This window comes from Rattus rattus, chromosome 9 (assembly GCF_011064425.1).
Source record: "Rattus rattus isolate New Zealand chromosome 9, Rrattus_CSIRO_v1, whole genome shotgun sequence".
Lineage (NCBI taxonomy): Eukaryota > Metazoa > Chordata > Mammalia > Rodentia > Muridae > Rattus > Rattus rattus.
Genome location: NC_046162.1, coordinates 69228311 through 69241951, shown reverse-complemented (window position 1 = coordinate 69241951; position 13641 = coordinate 69228311). Strand labels below are relative to the sequence as shown.

At 45.6% G+C, this 13641-nt stretch overlaps 1 protein-coding gene across 1 annotated transcript; it reads right to left on the bottom strand.

Annotated features, from left to right (window-relative positions):
• Positions 1-3353: 3353 nt before the first annotated feature.
• Positions 3354-9316, bottom strand: LOC116910354 (CMRF35-like molecule 3). Its single transcript, XM_032914209.1, has 3 exons — positions 9277-9316; positions 6267-6608; positions 3354-3490 (listed from the first exon to the last, which is right to left on the bottom strand). Exons 1-3 carry the CDS (start codon positions 9314-9316, stop codon positions 3354-3356), a joined length of 519 nt encoding a protein of 172 aa, XP_032770100.1.
• Positions 9317-13641: the final 4325 nt, after the last annotated feature.

Genomic DNA, 13641 nt, shown 5'->3' with positions numbered 1-13641 from the left:
GGACAATCCTGACCGATGCTTGGCCAAGGTCCTCTTCCCACCTTGGTGCATGCTAATCCTCCAGGGGCTAAGCAAGATGGCAAACTTAGCAATGGTCATTTCATGTTTTCCTCTTCATACTGACATTATGTGCTCAGTAATTCCCTCATGGGGCCTTGTACAGGGCCATGACAGAGAAGAAGTACGGACCTGCAGACCAGGAGTCCCCAGTTCTACCCTCACAGGAGGGCCAGGCTTGAAGAGGATCCCTGGAGTCAGGAACTAAAGAGATCTCTGTGTTACAGGAGCCTGAGCAGGGACACTGCCTTTGTCAGACCTAGGACTTGAGACTGAGGGGTAAGTAAGGGAACAGGGAGAGGTATCCATGGAAACAGGGGAACTGGGCCACAGTGACTAAGTGCCATATATTATGTGATTGTGTGTATTTTCTTGTATGTGTGTTGTTCAGTGAGGTGTGTACATGTGTGTGTTTCTCTCTCTCTCTCTCTCTCTCTCTCTCTCTCTCTCTCGGTGTGTGTGTCTGTGGGTGTGTAACCAAGACACAAAATCTGTATTGTACTGTTACAGCCACTACTGCCACAATCACCCCTATGAGTGTATCCTGACTCAAATGACGATGTATGCATGTGGTATGTATTGCTATGTAAACTGTTGAGTTTATAATTACATCTGATGTGTGCAGTTTATATGCATCATGTCTGTAGCATGTGTGGCACATGTCCTGTGCATAAGTGCATGAGGTATGGTATACATACATATGAGGTGCGTAGTATGTATCATGTGTGATGTGTGTACTATGCAACACATGCATGTGTTATATGTAGGCTGTGGGTGGTACATACATGTGTGTGTCATCTTTGGCACGTGTGAGAAATGTTTGCATGTCTATGGTAGTACACCCACATGCCAATGACTCCCCTTGATCTTGGAAGGTTACAATTGTAATGATATATGTGCCTTGGGCAGCCATGCCTTTTCTGTGTAGCTATAAGCCAGTGTAGGCCAGCCTGCTTCAAGTGAGTTCTGGGAGGGTGGGCTCCAGGGGTGGCCCTGGCTCTGGGAGCCTCTCTCTCTTGATAGGGGGTAGGACTGGACCATGAGTTGCTCCATACGCCTCTCTTCAAAGGCAGAGGAAAGGGAAGGAGGGGAGGCACAGGTGCTGATGCTCCCAGAAATGCACCTGCACCCCCATCCCTAACTTCCTGCAGACACAGGCTCGGACTCATAGCATTTAAGAACAGTTGCTGGCATAGGAAAACCTCAACTCCAGACTGCCACAACCACACAAGTTTGCTTCTTGCTCTCTAGGGAAAATGAGTCAGCATGCCCCCAACCCCTTGCCCAGGGTTAAGATGTCTCCTGTCCACTGTAGGTAGCAGGAAGTCACATGATGGCGCTAACAGTCTCAGCAGGAGAGGCAGGGGGGCATGTGTCACATAAACCCCCATCATCATGAGGGTGGGGCGTGTGTGTGTGGAAATAGCATCATTCTCTGCAGCAAAGCACAGCTCTGGGGATCTGGTGGACCTGAGCATGACCTTGGGGACTCAACTAACAGCAGGAAGGTTAGACTGAACTCAGGTGTGTTGATGAAAATTGCTCAGGCCTTTGGCTTTGGTTGGCAAGCAGCAGCCCATCTAACTGGTTCCTGGACAGATCCTGGAGCTTTGGCCCACAGGAGTAGGAGGGACAGTGGGTGAAGGGGGGGCAGATTCTATGTGTGGTTGATGGAACACTGTCGGAGTTAATTCAGTTCCAGTCACTGACATCATAGACATTTCTCTTATTTCTTTACACTACCTGACGTCTTTCCAAAGAAATAACATGGATTTTTCTTTGTCACATGTATTTGATTTGTTAGTTTTAAATTGAATTAATTAAATATTCGATACAGTCTCTCTGTATGGCAGGTTGATTTCTAAGGCTTGATCAAGTGCTATAGATATATGAAAATGTGCTCGGGTGCTCACTGCCACATGCATGTACATCCCCACGTGTGTATGTTCTCCACAACCATATGGACACTCACACAATCTCTCACACTCACACACACACACACACTCAATCGCTCACACTCACACACTCAAACATATACACACACTCATGCACACTCACACACTCACACATAAGCATGTGCTCACACACTCACACATGTGCATGCACATACACATACAAATACATGTACACACAAACACATACACCTACCCTGACACACACACATATACACAATCACAAACACATAAACACACTCACACACACTCACACATACACATACCCACACTCACACACATACACACACCCACATACATTCTCTCACACACACATGCATTGAAACACATACACACACTCACATAGACTCACACACTCACACATAAGCATGTGCTCACACACTCACACATGTGCACACCCATACACATACAAATACATGTACACACACTCACACATACACATACCCTGATACTCACACATATACACAATCACACACACATAAACACACTCACACACACTCACACATACACATACCCACACTCACACACATATACACACCCACGCATACACACACACACATATATACACTCATACATACTCACACACATATTCACATACTTACACACACACACTCCCACATACTCTCACACACTCACACACACAAACACTCACATATATACACACATTTGCATACACACAGAATTATCTGCTCCCTAGAACCCTTTCTTCATTGCCACTGCATCATTTTCCCATGAAGTGTCTTTGATTAATATTGAGTGGAAAGTATAGATCCAAGGAGAAATCTTTTGTATAACAACAGAACCATGGAATTTAACTTTGAGAAAGTAGCAAATAATCACATTTGTGGACAAGAGCTTGTCTGCATGCTTCAGTTTGAGAAGGAGAGTGTTAACGAGGACAGAATGTCTGGGAGGAAAGAAGACAAAGAAGGAGGCCATGAGGGTCAAGCCCAGGCTAACAGTGTAAAATGACCCTGGCCTTCTGGCTGCCGCTCAGTTTGGAATATGATGAAAGCTATCCATCTCCAGGCTGAGATTAAGGATGCCTTGGAGGAGACACAGGAATTCAGGATTGGGAACTGGGTGAAGCAGGTGTTTATCCTGATGCCCTGAGAAGGAGCTTGGTACAACTGTTCCCCTCTTCCCAGAGTGATCAGCAGAACAAAGATGGAAGCTGTGTGTGTGTGTGTGTGTGTGTGTGTGTGTGTGTGTGTGTGTGTGTCAACTAATCCATGATTCTCTTAAAAGCAGGGCTCACATTTTGTGTGTTCTTAGTGCCTTGTTCACGATAGCCATGATAAATGAAACTATACATTTCAAAGCATGCTTCACAGACTGGAAAAACTAGTAACTTATTACTGTGTCACCAAAAGTCTGCAGAGGTATATACTCCACAAAGTCATAGGTCCAGGCTTCTGCTGTTTTCCTGTTCTGTGCACTCCCAAGAGCTGACTTCGTCTGCACATCTAAGGTAGTCATTACTGCAAGAGTGAGAGAGAGGGGTAGGAAGTGGACGGCAAGAGGTCTCCCCAGGTGTGGGGCCGATTCAAATTCACAGACCCATGTCAGGGCACAGAAACAAACAGAGCCACAGAAACCCAGGCAGTTGCTATGGGAACAGAGGAAACTCAGAAGACAATGGTCTTCTGGAGTCTCTTGCCAAGTTCTGCCCTGAGATGAGAAGCAAGAAATCCCAAAAAGAGGAACAACATTCAGCTACCAGAAGAGGAAGTTTGTAGACACATCCAGTGCTGATCACTGCAACTACACAGGGACAGATGCATCTGGGAGGTGCCTAGTAGGGCTTTTCTGGACATGGGACACCTCCTTGTGTCTCTCAGGGCCTTCTGTTGTGATCAGGGCCTCTCTAAGGAGCAGGATGGAGGAAGGTCCCTCTTAGGGAGAGGAGGGAGTGCCAGGAGCAGATGCCTACTCTGGGCTGAATGGAGGACTGGATGAACAGAAGGGAGGAAGGAAGGGAACACCATCCCTCATCCCTCTCTGCTTTCTACCGTGGAGGCAATGTGAGCAGACACCTCACAGCCACCACCCGGTCTTTCTACCACAGTGGACTGAATCCCTTCAAACCATGAGCCAAAATAAACCTGTCTCTCCTTAAGCGGTCTTTGTCTTGTTATTAATCAGACTAATGAGAAAAAAGAACGGGCATACGGTCTCTGGAAAGTGGAAGGAACTCTGGCATTGCTGGTGTGGGCCTTTAATCCCAATGCTGGGAGAGGCAGAGGCAGGGGGATCTCTGCGGGTTTGAGGCCAACCTGATCTACAAAGTAAGTTTCAAGATGGCCAAGAATACACAAAGATACCCTATATTGAAAAAAATAAAGCAAAATAAACAACAATAACCATAACAACAAAAATCCACCAAAACAAACCAAAAAATAAAAAAAGAGAGAAAAAAATAATAAACAGACTCACAGGCTGTCAGTGATTTCATAGGTTATAGTGCACCTGTAAGGTTTGTCAACTTGTAACAAACTTGGGAAGAAAGAACCTTTATTGAGCATTTTCTTCTCTTAGGTTGACATGGTGGGCACGTTCGTAAGAACCATTTCTTGATTGTTAATTGATGGAAGAGTGTGATGCCATCCCTGGACAGGTGGTCCTGGCTTCTACAAGAAAGCAGGCTGAACAAACCAGGGAGAGCAAGCCAGTGAGCAGCGCCCTTCCATGGCCTCTGCTTCAGTTCCTGCCTCCAGGTTCCTGCTGAGTTCCTGAGCACTTCCTTCAAAATGAACTGTGCCATAGAAGCATCAGCCAAATAAAACCTCTCCTCCCAGCATGTTGGCTTTGGTCAGGGTTTTATCATGGCAACAAAAATACAGACTAGGACAGACAGATAGGTGAATGGACCAGACAGACAGACAGACAGACAGACAGAGAGACCAGCTTATCTCACCCTAGACTCAAACACAGATTGGCTTATCACTATTTGTGACCCACCCAGACGCTTGACCTCATGACCCAACCTCAGCCTGTATCTCAGTTCCCCTTTCCCATATCCTCTTTGCTGCTCACTGTGTTTTGCCTTAAAAATGCAAGCACCAACTTCTCATTACATGCTCTATTTAAAATTAATTTTTAATTTAATTTTGGCTTTAGTTTTTTTCGAGACAGAGTGTGGGGCAGTGGATGGTGTCAACGGAAAGAACTGGTAAGGCTGTAGCAAGTTCAGAACTGCAATTAATCTCATAATTGAGAACAGTGGGGGTTCCAACTAGACCCGATCAGTTTCCTGTCCTGGATCATGTGACCATGACACCCCACCAAGAGGACCACAACAGGCAGTCAGGTAGGATAAAAACCTGGAGGTCACCATGATAACGAGGTATCTACATAGGCCCAGAGCATTTAGCCAATGAGATTCCCTTCCTGGGCATCCCTTCCTTGAGACAGGATCATTTGGGACTCAATCTGTAGACCAGCATGGCCTCAAACTCAAGGATCTGCCTACCTCTGCCTCCCTATGCTGGGATTAAACATGTGCACCACCATGCCTAACACATTAATTCTTTTCTAAGGAAAGATGATGTGGGGAGAAGAGAAACAGCTCCCCTTTAAAACTTGTTTCTTTCAGAGTGTACTCATTACTGCCTGGTGTGCAGTATGCTGAAAAACTTTGGTTTTGCATATTTTGTCTAGTTCAATTTTTAAAAGGCGTTTATGTATATCTGTATGGGTGGTCTATTGAGGCTATGCACACCATGTACTTGCAGTGCCCATTGAGGCCCACACAGGGCCTCAGATCCCCTGGAACTGGAATGGCAAATGGTTGTGAGCTACCATGTAGATGCTAGGAACAAAATGCTGTCCTCTGGAAGAGCAGCCAGTGCTCTTAACCACTGAACCATCTCTGCAGCTCCAATTTTGTCTATTTCCATTTTTGTGTTGTTTAAAGCAGGACATAGACCTGAGACCTATTACTGAATTTTGCCCAGAATTAAAGATTCTGCAGCTTCCTTTATTTTATTTTAACAGGGGGAGGACTCAGGATGAGCCTTTAGCTCCGTGATCAAGTACTTGGCTGGCACACATGAGTTTCTGAATTCAATTCTCAGATCTGCAGGAGTTGGAATATCTGAGGCGCACATACAAGGAGACAAGGCTTCCCCAGCTCTGTCTCTATCTCAGTAGATAGCAGGACACATAGAGCTGACTCGGCTTATTTTTTTCTAGTAACAGTTATTTTCACAAGGCTCCCTGATCCTTCAACAGGATTTTCTGGAATTTTTCTCTTACCTGGGTCAATGCTCAAATGAATTTTAGACATAAGATCATATCCAGCTTTTGTAATTCCACACCAGTAAATGTCAGCATCGCTCATCCTCAGGTCCTCCATGGTCACTGTGAAGATGAAGTGTGTCTGGTTGTCCCTGATGGACACACGGTTCTTCTTCACCAACCGCTCTGATGCATCAGTTTCAACGAGGATCCCACAGAAATGCCAATTAGGTCCTTGGCACCAGTACTTGCTGTAATCCTTCCAGTGTGAGGTATATTGGCACCGCACGGTCAGGGAGCCCTGCTCCTGACCACTCACTTTCTCTGGTCCTATGAGTAAATCCTGAGCAGTGGAGTAGCCTGGAAAACACAAAATCAGAGATCACTGATCTACTCCAAGGGTGGGATAAGACCCCCTGACCCTCAGTCAGTTTCGAGATGCCCCTGAGTAGGACACTGAGATGCAAATTGATGCCAAAGCAAGAGGTTTATTTTCTGATGCATTGGGATCCACCCTCAATTAGTCCTTCAAGGCAAGTGACTAAAAGGTGAACCCCAATGGCTATAACAAGCAGCAGTTTTTATGCTTTTAGGGGTTTAGGTTACATCAGCACGGTTAAAGTTCAAACTTATTGGCTAAGTATATTGATCTTTAAATCTCTTGGCTAGCAAGCATGAGTAGATCATGACATGCATTTAAATCTATCTGTAACTTTATACAGCATTAGGTGAGCATCAGCCAGTACATTCCAAGAATTGTGGGTGGAGAAAGGAAATTGGCCTGGCCTTGACCTGAGGCCTGTGGGTGTAAGGCTAGCGAAAGCCCCTAGGGTCCTTCCGTGGAACTCTACTCTGCCAAGTAGAGTTCATGAACTGAGTAATAACCCGTGAAGGGCTTCCCTTTCCCCACCACAGATCACCATAGTTTTCCTACTGGCTGAAGCCTCAAAATAAAAAAGAAAAGAAAGAAGGAAGGAAAGAAAGAAAGAAAGAAAGAGAAAGAAAGAAAAAGAGAAAAGAAAAGAAAGAGAAAGGAAAATAAGACCCCAAATATAGCTCTGAGAAGATAAAATGGTGACAATGACCAATCATGGCTGGAGTGGAGGAAGTTTCAGAAGGCCATGTCAACTGGACATGATTCTGTCTTCCGTTAGGTACCCATTACCCTCAGGAGATTCATCTGAAGAAGCCACATCCCATGGCCATACAGAAACCACTTTTGTTAGTCTTGGCAGTCTCTGGGATGAATGCCTTGGAGCCTGACCAAAATGACACCAAGCATTCACATTTCCCTATGGTGCAGAGTCCACAGCACACAGACCCTCTGCTGTCCTTCAGATCCATGGAATCTGAGTCCAGAGCTCCTGGTAAGGACTGAGGATGCAGCACCATTGGTGCGGTGCTGACACAGCGTGCACAAGCAGCATCTATCAAATACCCGCTGTAAAACAAAATGCTACAGGAGTCTCTGGAGAGATGCCTCAGTGGTAAAGACACTGTCTGCTCTTCCAGAGGTCATGTGTTCAATTCCCAGCACCCACATGGTGGCTTCAATCAAATGGCATCTGATAACCTCTTCTATTTTGTGTATGTATGTATGCATGTATATACATATATGTATATATATCCCTATATGTATGTATGTATATATATATATATGAAAGAAAAACTAAATGAAGTACTTCAGGTTATTGACTTGAACACCAACACCATCAAGAACAAAGTATGTCCATAGTACCACAGGTAACAAAAATTGCTGAATGTTCTTATGTTAAACCAAAAGGACTCCACCAACAGCATGGAGACCCAGCCTGCAGTGTGGGAGAAAATCTTGTCAGACAATGGGTCTGACAGTTGGATAGCCAGGTGAGGTGATGGGGGGTGTCTGTAACCCTAAAGACAGGAGGGTTGTGCAGATCACTGGCCAGACAGACTGAATCTGTGAGGTCCATGCACACTGGGAGACCAAGTCTAAACAAACAAGGTGGAGAGTGATGAAGATGCTAAGTGCCAATCTGTGGCCTCCACATGTGTGTGTGCACCCATGTGTGCACCTGAAAGCACATGTATGCACATGCCGAAGGACACACAAACAAACATTTACACATACATACACCACACAGACACATTTTTTTTCCTCAAAGAAACAAAAGTTAACCTCAAAGAAGCAGAGAACAGAACAGGGGTTATCAGCCTGGGCAGGTTGTTAGGGAAGAAGGGAGAGGGCTGACTGCATAGAGGGAGAGGTGTTGGGACAGAGGTGTCTGCCATTTGACGAGAATGACAACTTCTAGAGTTCTATGAGACAGATAAAAACTATGGTTGACAGTAGATTATTTCAAAATACCTCCTAGAGAAGATTTCACAGAAGTGACAAATGGCTATGATGAAAGCCCAGCCCCTGCTCTCCTTACCTCCTGTAGCAATGTGCAGATGCCACATTGCACCCCATCAGGTTTTTCCCTCAAACTGTGGTCCGCCTACTTCTGCTTTCTGACTGGTGGCACTAAAATCATTCAGCACCACAGCCAGCCCCTGTGTATTGATTACTACGTCAATTAAAAATCAAAATGTGGGGTTGGGGATTTAGCTCAGTGGTACAGCGCTTGCCTAGGAAGCTCACGGCCCTAGGTTCGGTCCCCAGCTCTGAAAAAAAGAACCAAAAAAAAAAAAAAATCAAAATGTAACTGGAGATGGAGCTGCAGCCTAGAAATCCCAACAGTCAGAGGGTAGAACCTTGAAGGTCACAAGTTCAGGGTCATCCTAGGCTGCGTGTGCCATACATAAAACTAAAAATACATTTTAAAAAGAATTAGTTCATCCCCTCATTCGTCAGCTTTTCTGGAAGGTGTAGTCTTTGGTTTTGTTTTTTTATTTGATTCTGGTTTTCGTTTTGTTTTTTCTGCAATACCCACAGAATCCCTGGGAGTTTGAAGCAGGTAAGTGAATCACCTAACCCTAACCCAGGCACAACATCTGTGTCACCCACACCACAGACATGGGAGCTTCTATAGCCCCTGCTCCTTACCTGGGAGGAAGAGGAAGAGCAGAGCAGAGATCTGCCACATGGTGTGGTCCCCTCTCCTGTCCTTGGAGGTGACAGATGCCAGCACCCTGCAAGGACTTGAAGCTCAGCTTGAGTTTCCTTTAGGTCTCTCTTGTCCACTTCACTCATTAACTTCCTTGACAGAACTTCTCAATTTTGCACACAGGAAGAAAGATGATGTCAGTCTTTGAGAAGACCAAGTCATGGCATGGGAGGTCCAGCCAGGTGAACAGGGTGCACCTGTTCTACTGAATGGATGCAATGATGGACCTCAACGTGAAAGGCAGGTGGGATTCACAAGGAGAGATGCAGAGAGACAGAAAATATGGAATCCAGCAAACCCCTCACCCAGGAGGTAACTGGGTTGCAGGGGATTATGGGAGAGGACAGCAACCAAAGACAGGGTGGCTGTTGTAAGAAGAGAGCACAATGTACCTCAGGCTAAGCCTATGGCAGTAGCCTAGGCTAAGCCCAGGATGGCAAAGGTTGTTGCTAAGGCTCAGCCTGGGGCAGCACTGCTATAGACCTCAGAGGAGAGATTTCTCTGGCCAGGGAAATCTGTCACGATGGCTACTAGGGCCACAGGCATTGGCCAGGTTTCATGTGGTTCAAGCTGGCCTTGAACTTCTGATATTCGTTTTTCCAACAGCAAATGCTGTGGTTAAAGGCATTCCCCAGCATGGTCAGTTTTATGAGCATCTGGAGAGTGAATGCATGGTTTCAAGAATGCTAGGCAAGTCCTCTACCCACTGATTTGAATCCACAAACCCCTTTTCTTTTCCTGGAAGGCAGAGTTTTGCTGTGCAACCCAATCTGGCTTCAAGCTCTCTCCTTTCCTTGTCAGCCTCCCAACTTGTGGCAATCTGGAGTTGGCTTAAATCCAGAGGTACAATTGCAAGTGTGGATAGATATAAGTACACTCTACCTCTGGTATCAAGGTTTTCATGGGAGGAAGTTTAGAAACACACAGACAGACAGACAGACAGACAGACAGACACACACACACACACACACACACACACACACACAAACCCCGTATCCTCACACACACACATTCCCACCACACAAAATACCATTTACTGATAATCTTTTTACTTTTTGTGTGGTACTGGCATCAAACCCAGGGTTCTGTGCATGGTAGACAGGCCTGCTGTCATTGAGCCACAACTCCAGTCTAAGGACGCCATTTGAAGTAAAATAAGGGGCTGGAGGGATGGTTCAGTGGTTAAGAGCATTTGCTTCTTCTTCCAGAAGACCCAAGTTCTAGTCCCAGCACACACACGAGGTAGCACAGAAATCACCTGTAGATCTAGGGGTTTCTGAAGCTCTGATCTCACACAGACAAACCATTGAAAGATAAAAATAAAATGGAGGCTTAAGCAATAAATATGTAGTTAAATAAATATAAGGAGGTAGAGAGGTGGCTTATGAGTAAGAGTCACCTCTGACCTTCATGAATAACTGCATTCACATGCACATACCCACACACAGTCACACACACACACACACACACACACACACACACACACACACACACACTTAATAATTAAAAATAAAAGACAGTGCCTGGCGAGATATCCCAGTGACTGAGTGCTTTCTGCTCTTTCAGAGGACCCCAGGTTGGCTCCAAATAACCACAGGAGACAGCTCAGCATCACCTGTGACTTCAGCTCTGCTAGATCTGTCACCTCATTCTGTTACCCAGGGGCCCTGCACTCACACCTGCATGTGTATGTATCTCTCTCTCTCTCTCTCTCTCTCTCTCTCTCTCTCTCTCTCTCTCTCTCTCTCACACACACACACACACACAATTAAAATAAAACAAATCTTTTAGAAATTTAAAATAATATATGTAATGTATTCAATATCAAATAAAAAACTCAGGAACAAGTTTCAAAGAGGAAATCATTAATTGAAGAACATTTTAGTATTGCTTTAAATATTACTTATAGGGTGTGTGGTGTGGGATGTGTTTGTGAGTGTGGGGGGTGCATGCAGCCTGCACATGGGAGTCAGAGGACAACTTATGGGAGTTGGTTCTCTCCTTCCACCCTAAGTCCTGGGCACTGACCTCAGGTGACCTGGATTTCACCGCAGGGCTGATCCAACCCACCGACCCTTAGAAGATATTTTCAAAGTTCCCAAGTCATTGTGCTTACAGTCCATGCTCATAGATAAGGAGGTGATCCTAACGGTGCATTGGAGGCTCTGTGCTGCCTGGGTTTAATGTCCAATTGGCCTGAGCTAGAGTCACCTGAGGGAAGGAAACCTCAGCTGAGAAACAGCTCCATGCAGGCAGAGTGGTACAGACATTTGATGCCCACAGTGGGGAGGCAGAGGCAGGGGGATCTCTGTGAGTTCCAGGACAGCAAGGCACCATGACTACATACAGAGACAGACTTCCTGTTTCAGCTCTGGGCTGGTGGCACTGGGTTCTATAAGAAAGCAGGCTGAGCAAGCCATGAAGAGGAGAACAGTAAGTGGCCGCCCTCCATGGCCTCTGCATCAGCTCCTGTCTCAGGGGTCCTGCCCTGTCTGTCTTCTGTTTTGACTGCTTTTGATGCTGGACTGAGATATGGAAGAGACAACAGAATAAACCTTTTCTTCCCCCAGTTGCTTTTGGTTGTGGTTGGTGTTTCTTCACGGCAACAGAATCCCTGCCTGAGACATGGGCTCACACTCAAAGTCCCAACACAGGCTTTTCAGAAAACCTTTCCTTTTATAAAACGTTGTGCTGTTTTTCATGTCTGTCTGTCCGTCTTTCTGTCTCTGCACCTTATAAGACAGGTCTTACAGAGACTAGAAGGAGGCATTAATCCCTTGAGCTGGGCTGTGAGACACCCAGGCTGGGTGCTAAGAAGTGAACTCAGCGTCTCTGACAGAGCAGCCGCGCCGCTGCTCTCAGTGGAGCCATCTCTCCAGCCCAAATTTGATTTTCCTTTTAGGAACTCGATTGCCTTGTCCCAAGATGGGAACAGCAAAGGATTTGACCATTGTTGATGAAGACTTACAGATATGTAAGAAGAGAGCCGAAACACCAAGACTTAAGACTACAGCTCCTACTAGAAGACCACTGTGTACCAGTGTGACCCACGCTGGCTCAGTGGGTGACGATGCTCCACAAGCTTGGTGACCTGAATTAAGTGTTTGTACCTCAAGTGACTGTGGAAGGAGGGAATTGATTCCACGAGGTCTGCCCTGACTGTGGCATGTACATGCACACACAATATGCACTCAGTAATCATAAAATATAGAATGTAAGGAGTTAAACATAAACACGTTTACAATTCAGGAAAACAATTTAAATTTTAGGGTGTCACCTTCTCTTCTTCCTGTTATGACTAGTCTCCCCCTCCTCTTCATCTTCTTAGGTTGTTTATTTTATTGAAAATATTATTTTTCTTTTTATTTGCATGAGGGTTTGTGCCCCGTGCATGTTACTGTACCTGGCAGTGCTCAGACAGGGCCAGAGAGGAAGTTGAATCCCCTAGAAATGGAGTTAGAGGCCACTGTGAGCTTCTATGGGGTGCAAACATGGAGGAGAAGCCAGTGCTTGTAACTGCCAAACCATCTCTCCACCGTCGTATGTCGTCTAAGATGACCTAGAATTTACTATGTAGCTGAGGGTGAAACTCCAGATTCTCCTGCCTCTACATCAAGTGTGCTGGGATTGCAAGCATGTGCTTGTATGAAAATTTCTTAAGTCAGAGCCAAAGGCCTAAGCCAGAAAGAAATATTGACCAATTTGCTACACTGCTATTAAAAGCAATTCATCAAAAGATATATCTCCTTCTCTATATCTCTGTGCATATGTCTATCTCTATATATCAGTATACATATGGAGGATCAGCAGAACTAACATAAAAAAGCAGGTCTTGGTGATGTGTGCTTGTGTTGTATTTCATAACAACAGCAGGAAGGGGCAGGGAGGAAGAAGATGAGGAAGAGGAAGGAAGGAGAGAGAAGAGAAAAGGAAAAGAGGCTTTAAGTGTTTAACCACAGAAGGGAAACATGATGTCTTGGGTGCTTACATAGCCAACCAGAGGGCAGCACAGGCAGGGTGCATGTTAGGGCACCAACATATCAGTTGTGTGAACCTCAAAGACACCATGTTAACTGGTAAAGTCACAAGACTTAGAAATGAAGCAGGTGACTGGGCATGGTAGCACATGGCTGTAATCCCAGAACCTTACAGAGGCAGGAGGAGCAGGATTGGGGGTTGCAAACTAGCCTGGGCTGTATAGTGAGACCCTGTTAATGACAAAGAAGGAAGAAGAAAGGACAGAGAAAACGAGAGACAGACAGACAGACAGACAGGCGGGGAGTGTGAGGTGCATCTCTGTGGCA

What these genes read in the sequence shown, in the direction of transcription:
- LOC116910354 (XM_032914209.1), bottom strand. Translation starts at nt 9,316, where the DNA reads ATGTGGCAGATCTCTGCTCTGCTCTTCCTCTTCCTCCCAG. An exon ending in GCTCTTCCTCTTCCTCCCAG is followed by an intron (nt 6,609 to 9,276) that starts GTAAGGAGCAGG and finishes TGTGTTTTCCAG; the next exon opens with GCTACTCCACTGCTCAGGAT. An exon ending in TCATTTGAGCATTGACCCAG is followed by an intron (nt 3,491 to 6,266) that starts GTAAGAGAAAAA and finishes TCACTCTTGCAG; the next exon opens with TAATGACTACCTTAGATGTG.